At 43.7% G+C, this 17,443-nt stretch overlaps 1 protein-coding gene across 1 annotated transcript in view; it reads left to right on the top strand.

Moving 5' to 3' along the window:
• ALK (ALK receptor tyrosine kinase) overlaps positions 1–17,443 on the top strand; it is a 312,811-nt gene that overhangs the window by 287,054 nt on the left and 8,314 nt on the right. The window contains 12 exon segments of the mRNA XM_040058905.2: positions 601–699; positions 1,378–1,530; positions 2,739–2,837; positions 4,545–4,731; positions 6,902–6,992; positions 7,910–7,976; positions 8,865–8,911; positions 8,914–8,967; positions 8,969–8,987; positions 10,576–10,586; positions 14,578–14,675; positions 15,734–15,826. Of these exon segments, the coding sequence (XP_039914839.1) occupies positions 601–699; positions 1,378–1,530; positions 2,739–2,837; positions 4,545–4,731; positions 6,902–6,992; positions 7,910–7,976; positions 8,865–8,911; positions 8,914–8,967; positions 8,969–8,987; positions 10,576–10,586; positions 14,578–14,675; positions 15,734–15,826 (1,018 nt within the window).

The raw sequence follows: 17,443 nt of genomic DNA, 5'->3' as shown, positions 1-17,443 counted from the left end.
GCATGCTTGAAGTACAAAATATATGTCCTATACTTTGTATCAAATATTTGTTATATATTGCCCATACTTTGCTTCTGGTATGTTCTATATGCTCAAGCACAAATGAGCAACTCATAAATTCCTTCAGTCCCCACTTCTGGTGGACCACCCTGCTTTTAGGGTGCAAAGGAGAAGAAGGATATCAGGTTATTCATTTCCTCTGCTGACACAGTATATACCTGGATCAGCAAGGGTACAAACTAAGCCCTGGGGTACTGGTGCTTTCCAGTCTCTTGACTACATAAATTTTAAGGGCATTTATGTTTCACGGCATCCAGGTGGTTAATGATGAAGTTTGTGCCTTAGTTTGCAACAGTCTACCTAAACAGAACAAATTAATTGATTGTCACAAGCTTCTGTTATCGAAGTTCTCAAGAAAAAGTCCAGTAGTTTATACCACAACTTGCTAAATATTCCCTATATATTAAATGCTTTCATTTTTCTCTTTTTTCATTTGGATGCCTCCCTAAATATGCTGAATTTGTGCATGTTTCCATGTATATCTGTGTTTTGTTGTTTTATGAGCCTCAGTCTGTTAAGGTAACTTCTGGTTTGACATAGGTGGCAATGCTGCAGTGGACAATGATCCAGAGATGGATGGGGAGGATGGTGTGTCCTTTATTAATCCAATTGGTACTTTATACACTCCAGCACTTAAAGGTATTCATATTGGTCAGAAGTCTTCTCATGGCCTTATTTAATTTTAAAAATAGTAGGACCCCTTACAACCTTTTGGGGTACAGCTCAGTGTCATGAACATGAGGAGGCAGAAAGTATATAAAGTACAGCAGACAATAGACAGAAGTAGCAAGAAAAAAAACAGGGAGAGGAAACATCAAGCCTATTCAGAAACACTCCCAGCAGTACAGTCTACCAGGCTATAGAATAACTTAGGACAAGGAAAGTGATAACAGAACCTCATAGCTCAGATACTTTGGGAAAGAAACTGACAAAACACCTGACTATTCACTAACAAGCAAGTTCCTTAGAGCAACCCTTGGTAAAATATCCAGATGCTGCCCAGTAGTGCATGGGAGTGATAAACACTGCTACTCCAACCTGTGTTTTCCTGGAATTCAGTGTCTTTAATGTGTTTGCAATGTGTTCAGAAAGCAACAAAAAATCTACTTGTTAAAAAAAAAAAATGCTTCAGAACAGCCAGAAGTATTTTCAAATACAGATGCACTCTGGCCTGGTAGATTCAGCCAGAAAGTTTTGAGGATATTGCAGTGATTGATCTTGGAGGGAGTAAAGGCCAGGAAAGAAAAGGGTGAGCCCAAGGAAATTATAAGAATGGTCTTTACAGTAATTAATTCAGCTTCTTCATCCACTCCCTAGTGACAGAGGGGCACGGAGAGGTGGAAATTAGGCTGCACCTTAACTGCAGTCACTGTGAGATGGACGAGTGCCATGTTGATCTTGAGACTCAAAAAGTCATTTGCTTTTGTGAGCCAGGCACAGAGTTGGCTGAGGATGGTGTGTCTTGCACAGGTAAGTGGGTGTGTGGGGAACTGCTAACATGTGGGACAGAAAATGCATGGCCGAAGGCTGTAGTTTGGGCTGTAAGACATCCTGGAAGTGCTGTCTAATCTTTCTGAAACCTGGCTTCAGTTGAATGTTACCTTCCTTCCTGCTGGTGTATGCTGCAGAGCTGTTTTGCCAGGATACAGCCTCATCAACGCTGAGGGCTGGGGCACAGAGCAGCAGTGCTGCTTTGCTCTGCAGGATGTGTTTGGCATCCTGAGCAGAGTCAAATTTTGTGCCTGCTTGTACTGGTGTTCAGAGACTTCTCTGAAACCCTGAAAGTTTGGTCACTCAAAGAATTTTCCAGCTGAACTTAAATTCCAGCCCAGATCTCTAAAGAAGAAGAAGAAGGGAAAAAAAAAAAAAAAAAAAAAAAAGGCAAGGTGAAGGAAAATATGATTCCTGTGGATTTGGACATTTAAGGTAAAAGTTCAGAAACTGTAAGAAAATCTGTCCAAGATTTCTTTTTTCTCTGAAAAAAACTAAATACAGTGCCTGTACTTGCCTATCTTTCAAAATCAGGTGCTCAGAGCTCCATTACTAGGTTTGCTTCATATTCTTGTGCAGCAGTTACAGCAGGTCACCCCAGGGGTTTAGGATCCTGCTTTCAGCTTTGTCACTGGCATGGGAAAATTGTTGCGTTTTTACCATTCCTGCCTCTAAGATGGATAAAAAGTGTGGTCATTTTGTCAAGGTGAAGTAAACCTTAATGGCATGATCTCACATGAGGATGCAGCTTCACTCCACTACTATCAGGTTTTTCTGCCTGGATTACATGCATTTAGGAGATGAAATACTGCAGTCCTCCTCCTGCTTTTGCTGTGATCTGGCATTGATAGCAGCACTTTAACCTTGACAATGTAATGTCCTTTCCACCCCCTCAACCTCTTGCCCCTGTTTTTTATGGTCTTGTTTTCACACCCAGGGAGTTCACATGTTAATTCATTGATAGTGAACCATCTCTTTTAATGTCTTGATATTAACTGAGGAACGTGAAACAATGAAGTATGAGAAGTCATAGATCTTGAGAACTGGTCATGCCAGAGATTGTTCCTACAGTATTGGAGCAGCAGCGAGTTAAATGGAAGAAAGAGCTGAAAAAAAATTGATGGCAAAAAAGTGGCTCCTGGAAATACTTTCAAACATGTAATTCCTTCTTCTCCTATCTGTTACAGCTGAGCCAGTGGTTCGTCTCCCTTTCTCCTTGGTCTTGTCTGTAGTGACTTCAGCATTGGTGGCTGCTTTAATTTTGGCTTTTTCAGGAATCATGATAGGTGAGTGTTTCTCTGCAAAAGATATTTTTATATGAGGACTGGATCTGAGCCAGGGATAATTGGGCCCTGAGAGGCAAAAGGATTCAGGTTTTCAGCTACTGCTGTATTTAATGACACCCTCCCACACACATCTTAACTTCAGATTTCGGTACCACATTCTAACCACAATGACCAATTCGAGGAGGCTTCAGTTACTGATTGCATCTCAAAAGAGGCATTATTGTTTGTGTTGTACTGTGAAGCTGCCAAAATACATCTGCTTCTGGTTTTGTGAGATCCGGTGCTGTTTCGTGCCTAAAAACTGCTTCATCTCTGCCTATGTACAGATTTCACCTCTTAAAGTATGACATTTAAGCTTAAACTCTCACATAGGTTCCCCTTTCATAAACTGCTACTTAGTAAGATATGGGTATTCTTGGCATTTTTGTTTGAAATTCTAAAAAGCATTTTTCACCTTTTCGTGTTCTTATTTCAAACAATCGCGCACCTGCATTTGGTGCAAGCAGAATAGATTTGAATCAATGAAAAGCAGTCAGGGATTGAAACCACGGCTTTGCCACCCTTCTTTGTCCACTCTGTGTATGGTCTGGGGGAGGAGAGGGATTAACCTAGAGCAGGAAATTAGATTTGCCCAGCTGTTTCAGTTTTAAGAATTTCAGGAGTTATCAGTTGCACACACATGGTCCTACATCTGCGATTTCTGTCCTGACAGTACCTTTTTACAATGACTAAATACTTCTCAGGAGTGGAAGAGTAATCCTCTTTCCATCCAACGAGCCTATCATTTCCATCTCAGGAAAGGGCAACGATTTAAAAAATCAAAGCAAAGGCAATGAGGAGGAAAATGGAGGACAGGAAGGGTTTGTGGATAGGTCATTACATCCATCTGCCTTTGTCAGTGCATGTTTACCCCTTAAATTTTTCCCCTGAGCAACATCTGCTGGAGAAGATGCAATAACTATTACCGTCACAGTCTTTGGGCTCAATCCAGCTCCCACAGAAATCAATAGTGATTTAACCTGCTCATGATTGTCATCTTCTTTTGGAAAAAATCCTGCAATATCAGTTACTATTTCAAGAAATATCCTCAGGATGTCTTCTTTCAAGGTGTGGTTTTTAATGTCGTTGCAGAAGTATCAGTGAAGCGATGCAAGCAATATAGCACTACCATAAACTGACTTCAAATGTAGTCCTACTCTGTTGTTTAGAAACAGAGGAAGTTTTGGAAAATTAGCTATTTTTTATGTACAGTGTGTTATTCTGAGGAAACAGCTTAAGCGATCCATTTTGAACAATATGATGCAATAATTCATTTCAGAATTTAGTCACTTCTGTGTGATTTAGGAAAGCTGGTTATACCCCAGCTCCCTCAAGTTTCAAACCGGACTCATATTTGGAAGGTCTGGTTAAACTAAATAGAGCAGAACGAAAATGTCAGAACTCTGAAATTTCTCCAAGAGAAATTCATTTCACTTTCTCCAGACAGTCCATGAACAAGCCTGTTTCTTCATAAGATGTGTAAATCAAAGGTTCCTGGATATCTTCAGATCCCATTTTCTATGTGTAGTTGTTTGACGTACAGAAATAAACCAGTGTCACTGGCTGGTTTGATTTCCTGAACTCTGGCCACACCACAGCAAATCCCAGTGAGAATTGCTGTCTCAAATCCAGTCTCTGTTTGTGGCTGACTGTGTCCTCTGTGTTTAGTGTATCGCCGCAAGCACCAGGAGCTGCAAGCCATGCAGATGGAGCTGCAGAGCCCGGAATACAAACTGAGCAAGCTGCGTACCTCCACCATCATGACCGACTACAACCCCAACTACTGCTTTGCAGGAAAGACCACATCCATTAGTGACCTTAAAGAGGTGCCTCGAAAAAACATCTCCCTCATCCGGTAAATTCATCTTTGCCTTCCCCGTCCTTCACACTGTACGCCCACCTATCCTGGCTCTCCTAGAGAGGTGTGAATGCACAGCTTTCTGCAGGCACATGCAGATTCTTGTGCACTTTAAGGTTCATATCCCTTTTCATAAAATGTAAAGCTGCAGTAGTTAGGCTCGTGTGGAGGGGGCTAGATTTTGGCATTCCCCTTGGCCTTCTACAAGGTGCAGTGTTCACCACCTGGGATTGTGAGAAGAACTGAATAGTCATCACCAGTAATTTGGTTACATCTTTTGTGGCCCACTGCCATGAGCTGATGAAATTCTGGGATGGCTGAAGCTTGTAGGAGGCTCTTCTAAATCTTTGATGGGATCTTTGGTAAAGACAATGATATCCTTAAGTGCAATAGCAAGGAAAGCAGTGAAAGCAGCGGATTTGAAAATGCCAGACAGTATTAAAAAGACAGCAAGATAAAGTCAGCAAGATAATCACATCTAGATGAGAGCTTCTGGAAAGCTTTAAAGTGTCTCCTAAGAAAAACTTGAAAATTTGGAGTTCTTGCACACTTTGCTCTGCTGCAGGATACTTGTGAATGTGACGGTACCCTGGTACCATATAGTGTTACACAAAAAAAGTGGAAGCAGGAGTCCTTGGAAAACTGGGAAGCTTAAGGTGCTGAAAAAAATGATGCTCAGAGTAGTCTATGCGGTCTGCAATGTTTTGCTGTCCCTTATCTCATTCCCTCTTACCTGCACATCTTGCTGGACTGCACCTGGAGGTTTCCAGTGTACCCGGTGCTGCTGCTTCCTTTTTCACTTGGACTTTGAAAGGATTTTTGAAGTGTGGCAAGCAGATAGCAGAGGATACAGCTGGGAATTGACAAGGGAAAGTGGACTTTTTGGAAGGAGGGTGAGTTATGAGCTAAAAAGATCTGGTTTATCCCCTCAGTTTGTAATAGGTTGGTGAGGCAGAGCCAAGAATGGTGTCTCAAGCTGATACTTACAAAATGTTATTACACACAGTGGTTGAGTCACAGGCTACACAAGTCCTCAGTGTGGTTTCACTGCCCAGACTGGTTCTACCCTGGCAAAACTACAGACAGAACTTATGGAACAGCAGAGCAGATTGTTCTTCCTTGTTCTCATGGATGGGAGAGCAACAGCCCATGCAAAAGCAGTCCACTGATACAGCAGAGAACAGAACCAATGCAGCTCTCAGCCCAGACCTGGCTCTAACAGGAGAATGCATGCTGTAGCAGAGACCTTTATTGAGAGCCTTTTCCCCAGACTGAGATGCAGGGATGCCTTTTAGAGGCTGGAAATACTACTGCCCAATGTGCAGCCCATGCACGGTTAAGAGGGACTCAGGATTTGGGGTACGGCCTTATCCTCTGCCATATTTCACCATGTCACTATGACAGGCCACCAATGTGAAATAGCTGTTGTCGTACCAGTTGACTTAACATTAAGAGAGTGAGGACTGAACAGATAGGTGTGCAAAATCTGTATCACAAGGACATGAGACAGGATCTATTGTATGGTTACTCTTACTTCTTTCTCTTTCCCTTGTAATCGTATTCAAAATAAAACTGTTTCATAAGTTTCATAATATGATCACTGCCAGAAACAATTCTCAACACAAATTCGTAGAGCTGAGTGCTTTACAAAGCACTGTCATCACCATTTACTGGCTAAGGTACTTGCCCAGAATCACACAGTAAATCAGGAAAAGTTGTTTGGTTTCGAATTCAGGTCGTTTGTGCCTCCTAGTTTCTTGCTCAATGTTTTGTTTAATGGTGACGCAGAAATATCAGGAGAACTGTTCATGTGTTTAGGGTGTGTAAACACCAAGACTAAAGTCCTGTCTTCATTGATCTGTTTTGGAGCACCCATCACTGAGCACTGATTCCAAAGCCATGGATGAATGCTCTCTGTTACGTGCTGCAATGCCAGCAGCTCAGTTTCACTGGGGAATGTTCACTTCCATGGATTACTTTCCCTTACAATTAAATATAATACAGGTCCATGAAAGATCTCACCAAGGTCTGGTGAGATCATATTGTCAATATCCAGTTCTTGTTACACTGCCATGAAAATTGTGAGCCCATTCTATGAGCTGTGTCCACAGTGTTATAATGTGTGTTCTCTGTAGTAAAACCTTCTTGTCTTCTCTGGTCTGTCCAGGGGTTTGGGCCACGGAGCCTTTGGTGAGGTATATGAAGGTCAGGTGACAGGGATCCCCAGCGACCCCACTCCCTTGCAGGTGGCTGTGAAAGTAAGTGACAGTGTATGAGTTATCATGATGGTTTCATGCACCTTTCACCCAAGAGTCCCAATGCATTTTGACAATGAAGATAAATGAAGCATTGGTGTAAGTCCTGAAGGACATGGCTAGACCTATTGCTTCTCTGTTGCAACACTTCAATCCATCACAGCAGTGGTACAGCTTGTAGCATATGGGTATGTGAGACTACTAGAAGGTCTGTGAATACTAAATAGGCAAAGATTTCCGACAGAGCCCCAGGAGACTGCAGGAATGAGAACTAAATCCATCCTCTGTCCATCCTCCCCATGCTACACCTGGTTGGTAATCCCTCCAAAGCCTTGTGAGTCAGAGGCCAAAAGTCTTCACAGGGCCAAAAGCTGCTGGCACATACATCGAAGACCCTGCAAGTAGGAGATTTCTGGTTTTCCAGGGATATCACCACTCCCTTACAGGGTGGATATGCATTGGATGTGAAGCTAAATCTTAAGAGACCCTGGTAGAGTTCTCCAGGCCTTCAGCAGCATAGCTGGCTTGTTTTCTCTTAGAGATTACATAGCAGCACAGTTCTGCTGCTGGTTATAGATCCCAGTCTTGCTGGAAGGTAGGATCATTGAACTGCAGAGAACTCAGGAACCGAGATCTCATTCCTCATCCTCTGTAGAGCAGAGTCCCCTATGTTGAACACTTCTCTGTGCACTCTAGACTATTTCCTTTGCTGGATGAAGGATGACAGCGATGTTGATGGGCCAGGAGTTCTGATATTTACCTTTCAACAGGCTTCACAGTCTAGTTTAGCAGTGCTCTAATGGTTGTCTTAGGGTGAGGTTTCTTTTGAGAAAGGATTGCTGCAGACAATGTTAGTGCCAGGTGTTCTAATCTGTAAGTTGAAATATCTTCTCCTTGTCAACCAGTTCTTTCTTTTCCAGACATTGCCAGAAGTGTGTTCAGAGCAAGATGAGCTCGACTTCCTCATGGAAGCTCTCATTATTAGGTGTGTATGAATCATATGGACACCACTCATGTAGGCTTGCAAAGCCCAACAAAACAAAGAAAAAAGTTCTTCCTAGGTGGTGTCCTCTTAGAACATCTATGCAGTAGTTTTAGCACAAAGAGAATAGGCATTGCCATCCTTTCTGTTCTTACAACATGAAGAGGCACCCAAAGGTTAAATTTTCAAAAGGATCCACATTGGTTTTCATCACCCAAAGTGAAAATTTAAAGCCCAGATTTTAGAATTGATATAAGATTTTTTTTGATTTCTCTTAGAGAGGAGAGAACATACCTTAGGAATTTGGGCTTGAGTAGTCAAATCTAACAGATGGCATTGACTTTATGCTGCTGCCATGTCATGTGTCAGTGTCTGAATCCCAGAATCCATGGAACTACTTTCCTATCACATTTGAGAGGTGGGGAAGTAAGGAAGTATTAGAGAGGCTAGATATCAAGAAACATCCCTCACAAGCAGATCTCCATGCCAGTTTGTTACTTAGAGCAACATTGCCCTAGCCCAATTTCTAGCTCTTGGATGGGGAAAATTAAGAGCAGATTTTCTCTGTTATCAGATACATTCTGCTTCCTATGCCCCACAAGTCTTGCTGTAGCCCAAAAAGAATGCAGAAAACAGGAAGAGGAAAAGCAGCCAAAAAGCCACTGCTTCCCCACCTCTGTCTGTCCCTGCACGTATCCAGATAGACAGAATGCAGGGATAGTGCTTTAGCTTTATCCTACTTGAAATTTGTTATTTTCTGGGGTGGGGGGGAAAAAAAAAAAAAAAAAAAGGAGACAAAACCAAAAACATTTCCCTGCAGCCAAAAGGTTTGGCATGTTTCTGCTGCTGTGCATTTTTGGGTTAAAGTTGCTGGGGTGCCCCTGTCTCCACAGCAAGTTTCAATCACCAGAACATCGTGCGCTGCATCGGGGGTGAGCTTGCAGGCCCTGCCCCCGCTTCATCCTGCTGGAGCTCATGGCTGGAGGAGACCTGAATATCCTTCCTGAGGGAGACACGTGCCTAGACCGGTAAGGAAAGAGTAGATTGTATTTAATTTAGAGAGCGCTGCTGCCACAGAGGCGAACGCTTAGCGGTAAAGAGCTGATCTATGCGGATACTATTTCCCAGCGTTTTAGATGGTCACAAAATTACTGTTGCTATAAGACAAACCGCTGTGGAGGCAGGAGCCAGGAGGATAGGGAAAAGTTGCTGCTGAGGCTATACAGAAGGTGCCTCATCCTGGATTTAGCTAGATAACATTGCAGATACTAAAAAAATAAATGTTAAATTCAACTCTTACTTTCCTCTCACCAGTCTGGGGGCAGGCTGAGGGAAAATGTTGAGCTGGTTATATTAAAAAAATAAATCAGTATTATTTAAACTGCTAATCAGATGCATTTCCTGAAGATATCTGTCAGTTTACAAATTTGGCATAGGCAAGGAGACAATCCAGCCTGGAGCTGTCGACTTAATAGAAAATATCTTTAGTCCAGAGTTTTAAATATTTTCCCCATTGAAATCAGTATCAATAGGAAGAGGCAGACAGCTAGAAATGTGGAAGAAATAAATTACGTCTTCTAGAGAGAATTCAGTATTTTGGAAGAATAAGGTTTTCTCTGAGTCCCTGGGTCAGAAAATCACACAGATATTGCTGAAGTTTAAGACCAGGGCCCAGCTTCACACTTTGTCTCTTAAGTTTGACAGAGGACAAAATGCTGCATTTTGTCAGTACAAGAGAGACACAAATTCTCTCTAACAGATATCAATAAGATTCTTCCTTGAGGCATCTGGAACCAGATCAACTTTTTTTATTTTTTCCATGCAGTATGGGTTTTCAGACATATAAAATGGTCTGTGAGACTCAAAAGTACTGCAGTCTTGAATAGGCTGCAATAAAGTGGCTCCTTCCTGGATAAGGAGGCTAAACATCCAGAAAGGAAAGTCTGAAATCTGAGCAAGCAGACTTTATAAATACAGGTTGTTTTTCTGAAGCACCTAGAGATGCTCCTGCAAATGGGCTGAACTTGGTGGTAGGTGAATGGGGAAATTCACGTTCTGCAACGTGGTCTCCACTCTCACCCCCAGTGCAGCATACAATGGCACAATATGCTGCCAGGTAAGTGCTTTGTTCAAAACTGCTAGGCCAGGCTGTGCAAGATGTGTGAAGGGATAGGTGAACCAGGTTGCTTAAATTAGAGAAGCCAGCTCAGTGATGGTACAGATCTTGTATGGAACTGCCAAGACTACTAGTCCTGCACAGCAGGAATTTTTACCTACTTGCAGTAAAATGAACCAGCTGCTTTTGTAGATGAAACAGCCCTTAATCTTGACAGGATGAAGTTGTGGGAGCCTTCTGATCTGAGTTTTTTTTCTGTTTGGCCCTACCTCAGTCACGAGTTCTTCCTTACCACGACTTCTGTTCCTGTCAGCAGTAGCTCTGTGCAGCCCCCTGTGAAAGCCCATGTCAGAAGAGGCTGATGGTTCACTCCATTGCTTCCTTAACATTTCTCTTTCTGCCTTCACAGTCACTCCTTCCATTCTTCTTCTTTCCTTGTCTTTCCTGACCTCTTTGAGGTTACCTGAGACTGACATAACAACTACCAGGCACCAGGCCTGTTCCCGTCAACTTGAAGACTCTCCCTGGTTTCTGCATTTAACTTGCTCCCAGGAGTGGAGCAAGTTAAATGTTTTCTGCTTGTCCCATGTCTTCCACACTCTGGGAAAGCTGAGCTTCAAATGCAGATGGGTAGTTGCAAGCTGGAACTGATTCAGAAAAAGAAGTTTCCGTTCCCTCTTTAAACAGCTGGGTGAACATGGACAGCTTGACTCTGTGCAGACACAGATCCACACAATTTTGCTCCATTCTAACACCTTCTTTCTCCTTGCCTTGCCCTACTTCTGCATCCATCTCATGTGGTGTCTGCCTGGCAAGAATGACAGGGTAATTCATTATCTGACTGCTGGGGCAGCTTCTGAGGGGCCAATGGCACCTGTGAGTGCTGAGAAATCAGCCTCTGGCGTGTTTTTTGACTGCTGGCTCACAAACTACGAGGCAAGGAGGCTATGACTGATGAGAAATGAGATGTGTGCGGGGCACTGTGCTCTGTGAAGTATGGGATCCTTGGAAGTGGATTTACCCTCTGCATACACTCAAGGTGTGACAGAGTCTCTACATAAAGTGGCTCAATGCTAGTGGATGTAACTTTGTACTGCTCTTAATGAACCCTGAGCTGCTTTGTTCCTCCTATTGCTCATTTGGGGAAGACAGGCAGAAGATAGGCATAGCAGGCTGGATGTCTAGCTTTTCAGGGCCATTAAGGGAAGGGAAATACAAGGGAGAGTGCAGAGTAAAGAGGCTTTGATGAGCTTTGCTTCCAAAAGAAATTAATTGAACACACAAGCCCTATCCAACTGACTGGGTGGCAGAGGTGCACTTCTCACTCTTCAGTAAAGCACCATATGAATTACTGCCTTTCTCCTTATTTTCTTTCCACTCTTGTATTTTCCAGCTAATTTCTTTTACTATCTTGTCTTTCCCACCTACATTTGCTTTCAGCCTAATCACAAAAAAGAGATTTATATATTCAGTCTCTGTCTTCATCCCCCAGTTGCTCTTTGCACTGCCTTGCCAGTAACATCAAATTCATTTGCTAGTTTTGGATAGACTTAATAGAAGCGTGAGAGGCATTAACTTGGCACTAATTCCAAGGCTTATGGGAAAAGTAAGCACCGTACTGGAAGAGACAACCAGTTGCCACTGGCCAGCTACAACCTGTGTGGATTGGAACAAGATCCATGCAGCACGCTGCCATAAACTTGGACACTGAAAAGCAGGAAAGAGAGCAGAGGGAATGGTGAAGGAGAAGGTGAATGAAGGGAAGGGAGGACTTAAGGCATTGCAAGGGACATGAAATGGAAAGCTAAAGCAACTGCAGGTGACATCAGAACACAGGATCCAATTTAATGATGGAGATGCTGCCAGCACTGTTGCATTTGTTCATCTGTGTTCTTCATGTAAAAATGAAGTTTCAGTTCAGCCAACAGATAATGATTTTTTCTGAACTCTAAGCAAGAATGATCATATCTCCATCCAACATCACTGATACAATACCTGTGTTTCCTGTAGAATATGTCAATTTATGCCACCTAGGTCCACTCCATAAGGTTTGGATTCATAATTCCCCATGAGTCCATGGTTGAGAGCCCTGAAGGCTTTCTCTGTTGCATTTCTAATAGAGTTTCACATCTGTTACAGGATTACCTCTTCCCCTTCATGCACAGAGAGGCAACCTGGTAGATTCAGATCTGGAATCAGAGCCCTAGCTCAGTGTGAGCATTGCAGAATTGTCCATTCTGGGAGGTTCAGCACAGCAATCAAAGCCCAGCTCTGGGAGAGAAATCGTATACGGATAAATGATTCCACTCCTTTGTGCTGTGCAGCCTGTTGCACAGAGCAGTGGTTACACTGAACAATACACAGAATTTCATTCACATTTAGCAAGATTCAGCCTCACCTGGGAGGTGTCACACCAGTGCTTCCAGCATGCCCACTGCCCTGAGCAGCAGAGCATTGCAGCTGGCATCATTCATTCATCTGGGGAGCAAAAGCTGTGAAGCAGATCCTTTGGTGTGTCTCAAGGCTGCCCCCTTGCAAAATGAATCCCAAACCTCCATTTTTCAAACAAATTATATGGCTAAATTGTCCTTGGCTGGGCAGTCACATCTGTTTTAGGATCGTATTTAGCCAAATAAAAGGTGGAAGGAATTAATCCAAGGAGGGAAAGGAACACAAAAAAAAAGGAAAAATAAAAAAGCTATACAGTTCAAATCAGCTTGTGTCTTCAGCTTACTTGACTGCTTTGCTGTATAGCTTGAGTCTGAAATCAATTTCAGAGTAAAGAATTGGGCTTTTTACTCAGTTTTCACTTCAGGTTTCTGACCCCTTGCTCGAAATAGCGGGAATGGGTAGATTGAGATATTAATTTCCCCTTGGTTGTGCCCCGCAAGGGAAAAAGATGTGCATTTTTTCTTACCGTAGCCATCTTGTGTAGCTGGTGAGTCATTTTAACTCACAGAGGTAAGAGAGATTATTCCCCCTTCTTCACAAAATGGCAGGGAAAGAGCTGCTTTATGTTTGCAGAAAACAGTTATTCTGTAAAGAAGAAAGTTTAAGGGGAGATGCAGTCCAGTGTTTTTAAAAAACAGTGAGCTATACAGTGTAAATAATAAAATATAGGCAGGTGGAACAAGATCACATTTTGGTTTATGGCCCTGCATTGATCAAAACAGGCTTTGTTCACACAGAGATGCACCATTTTTCAATTATTTCATTAGTCAGGTATTGAGGCCAGATTTTTTTTTCCCCCGAATATCTTCAGAGGATATCAAGTTGGTTTTGGGGTTTTTTTGGGGGTTTTTTTTTTGTTCAGTTGGGGTTTTTTTGGTGGTTTTTTTAGTTTTACCAGCCAATGACCACTGTTTAACTACTGGCTGCAGAGCCTGGACTTACTTCCAGTCCCAGTTTGCTGTGGCTTCGATCAGGTGGGATGGCCAGCACAGCACTGCATCCATCTAGAGACATGTTTCATTACAACAGATGGGTTGGAGAGCCAGCAGTCCCTATCACTGGGAGAAGTTGTGCTGATTCGTGCATTGGTATGAGAGCCCCAAGGGCAGGTGTGCCTTTTGGGGATTAGACTGACTGGTTGGTCCTAGGAGAAAGCTAAGGAGTGTGATAAGCTTGTTTGGTCCAATAACTAAGGCTGATAAACACTTTGCTATGAAATGGTTGTTGTGGCATGAGCAGTCACTGCCACCCAGTTGTTTCTCATCACTCCACTGGCAGCAACACTTTCCTCCCTGCCTCAGGACTGGCCACAGGGATCATTGAATCTCACCACAGGAATCACGGATTCACACCTCAGGCATCACTGATTCACACCTCAGGGCAGCAGCTGATGGTTTGGCTTCAGGGGCTGAGAAGCGCCGGTGTGAATCCTGCCCTTTCCACTAAAGCATCTGGCTCCTCCTGGCAAGGGCTGTGGACTTCATCAGAGGGGCAGGAACAAAGAGTTGGCAGCCTTAGTCTTCCATAGCCATTGGCTACACAAAACTGTTTCAGTGCTCTAAGGGGCAAGATAAAACATACACAGATGTGGAGGAGGGAAAGAGCAAATGTGACTCATGCCATTACACAAAATGTCATTCCCGTGGTTCAAGGTGACTTTAGAGAGGAGCTGGCAATTATACAAAGAAACTCAGTGAGGAGCAGTTCAGGCTACCGATCTCAAAAATCGTGCTGAAAATTCAGAAGAATCTGCCATGAGAACGGGGGAAAATTCTTACAGGGGCATCCCAATGGAGCTAGAAAGTCAGATCCAGCTGATTCTGTCTGTTCTGATTCTGTCTCTGGGATCTGTATAACGTTGTGTCTGCACATCCTTTCATAGTTCATGGGTATGAATTCTCTCTTGTGCATTTTCCTACTCCCTTTGTGTATTGACATCAGAGGTAAGTCACTTGCTGCAGAGCTCCCAGTGCTGCATCAGTGACAACTCGCACCATGTTTCTGCTTTTAACCCGTGTGTGTCCCTTGTCCTTCGGCAGAATCAGCCCTCCTCCCTTTCCATGCTGGACTTGCTCCACGTGGCCCGTGACATCGCGTGTGGGTGTCAGTACCTGGAGGAGAACCACTTCATCCACAGGTGGGTGAGCGCAGCCTGGGCACGGCTGGCGGGCCAGCACGGACTCCTAATGCCCTGCTCCTTATGTTTATGTCCTGCTGCACTCTAGTGGCTGGATACCTTTAAACGAAGCAGACAAAGTCAGAATCACAGAAGCAATAAAAAGAGGAGCTGCTACAAATCAGGCTGGCAAAGGTCTGTAGTTTTGCCAAAGATCCTGGGTCCTCTTTTAAGGCCTGCACTTGTGCAGCCTATTTGGCTACTCTGCAGATGGACACAATCTTGTGACAGAAGTCTTTAAAGCTCTTCCTGTCATGAATTTTATTTAGTGCCTGTCTGCTCGTTTTGGAAGCCTTTTCTTCTCCCTCTGAAGAACACCTGTACATGTACAGCCAGAAGGGCAGCATCAGGCGGCCCTTGCTCCTGCTAAACAGGGTGTTTGGCAAGCATCTAAAATCTGCCTCTCGCATAGAGATGAGCAGAGAGGTGGCAGTTCACAGTTCTGAGAGTTGCCCACAAGTTGTGCCACTGTGTTATTCAGACCTCAAGGTTTACTCCAGCCCAGCAGAGGTGGAGCTTGGAGCTGTACCTGCATACACAGATTCAGGCCCACAACTTCGGTATTCAGAGCAACATCTGCGCATTGTTTTTCTGCCTGTCTCTGGCAGTACAACAGCCTTTGACAACAAGCACAGTAGGAGCAAATCAGTGGATCATTCCCCAGACAGCTTGATGTTGGGACTAGTACATTGCTGAAATCAGCTCCTCTTCTTGCACTCCTTAGAGGCATAAAAATAGCTCCTAGGGTGAAGAGAGGCTCACAGGAGGCCCACCCTTTCAACTGGAAGATGTTATTTGAAGTCTAAAGAGAAATTGTTAAAGAATAAAACTGTTCCTGCTGTGGGGATAGATTGGAATTGGGGACACTGTAGATATCCATAAATACTGACTTCTCTGGCTGTTCTAGGTTCTCTGCAGCTCAGGAAAGTACTAGTTTTTGTTTCCTTTTGGACTTGCAAAACTGTCAAATGATTAAGTGGCTCTTCTCTTTCTGTTTCCTTTCTTCCCTTTCCTTTTAGGGATATTGCTGCCAGAAACTGCCTCCTTACCTGCCGAGGGCCTGGGAGAGTGGCTAAGATTGGAGACTTTGGAATGGCCCGGGATATATACAGGTAGCAGAGCCAAGCCCAGGGTACCTGCAAGTGGAAGGTCACTGAAATTAGGGAGGAGCAGTGTTTGTGCAGGCTCTTGTGCTGCTCTGTGTAACCCTGGTGAGGTGAGAGTGGAGAGATCCCGGCCTGGTTAATCCCAGCTGATGCCTTCCTGGTGTTTGCTTTAAACTGTCCCGGAGACTTTTCCCACTCCTGACAGTTTTCTCCTGGGCAGTGAAGTCTAATGGTCATTGAAGATGTTTTTCCTCCCTCTTTAGACTCTGTTCTCCTTTCCATTTCTTTACGTTCTCCACACTGAATGGCATCCATGTGCCCTTTTGTTTTGTGATCCCAAATTATTCTGAGTTTAATCTCTTTCCTTGATGCTACCCCTGCACCTTTGGTTTGGTGTCATCAGTAAATCTCCTTAATTTACTGCAGCTAAAGGGGGAAGGTGCAGAACAAGATCATAATCACCCAAACTGGAATTCAGCCAGGACACGGGGTTAACTACCTCTGCTCTTGCAAGAAGTGCCAGAAAATCTTTAATGACCATAAGCAGTCAGGGCTGTAGTTTGATGTCTCATCTTCCAGAGAGCACCTCTAGAAGTGCAGCTCCATATCCTGCTGTGCTGAGGAATTGATTTGCCCTGACTCGGAAGAAGGAACGCCTCGTGCTCAGTCACCCGCACTGTTTATTCCAGTGCCTTGCCTTCTTTTTTCCCTGCTTGGGGATTCTCCTGTGCAATTACTAAGCCAGGCTTGGCTCTGCTTAGCTTGAGCTCTGACAGTATCACAGCCTGAGGTGATGCAAACAGAGTGCTATCTTCAAAAACCCAAGTGTATCAGAGCTGCTTGGATTTTTTCCCTCCACAAAGAGCCCCCGTGCCTCCCCACTGTCAGATGGGGCTCTGCTGGGACAAAGTAGCATCTGTCACCCTCACACAATCAGCAGAACCAACTGCCAAGATGAACACTTTGGTGCTGAGCTTTCAAAGGTGCCTTTGAAGCCTGCATATGTTTCTTTGTCCAGGAATATCCTTTGGATGCTCAGGCTGTGCAGTTATGATCAGTCATACCAGCTTGCATGAGCAGCCTCCTACAGCTGTCAGGATGGGATCTGGGGCTTGCAGGTTTTATTTTAAATGACAGTGATTCTAAAGGACTGTTGTAACTCCTGTCTCAGGAATATTTCTGTGCTAGTGTCCCAACTCTAATGGCCTGGCATCCTCTCCAACAAGCTCCTTGTTCCTACAAAGGGGTTTGGATTTTACTCAGAGTGCTTTAGACTGGGTATATATGGGATAGGTTTGGTTTATTCTTGCTAGGTATGCTTGAGATCACCATGTGTGAGATGAGGTGAGGAGATCTTGCTGTGGTTGAAAAGGGCAGGAGGAGACTCTGCCAGCAGCAGTTACTGTGTTAGTAATTCCCCAGGAGGATGAGGATAACTGATTTACCAGATCAGGCCTGAAGTGATGTAGATTAAATAGCACTTCCATGGTTTGGTCTTTTCCACTACTTTTATGAGAAGAAAGGTTATTTCAGCACTTAGATTGTTCCACCTAAATTAGTCTCTTCTCTCGCTTATGATTTTAATATTTGTAATTGCAAAAATTCCATAATAATGGGATTTTC

Source organism: Hirundo rustica, chromosome 3, assembly GCF_015227805.2.
Source record: "Hirundo rustica isolate bHirRus1 chromosome 3, bHirRus1.pri.v3, whole genome shotgun sequence".
Lineage (NCBI taxonomy): Eukaryota > Metazoa > Chordata > Aves > Passeriformes > Hirundinidae > Hirundo > Hirundo rustica.
This window is presented reverse-complemented; position numbering and strand designations above follow the sequence as displayed.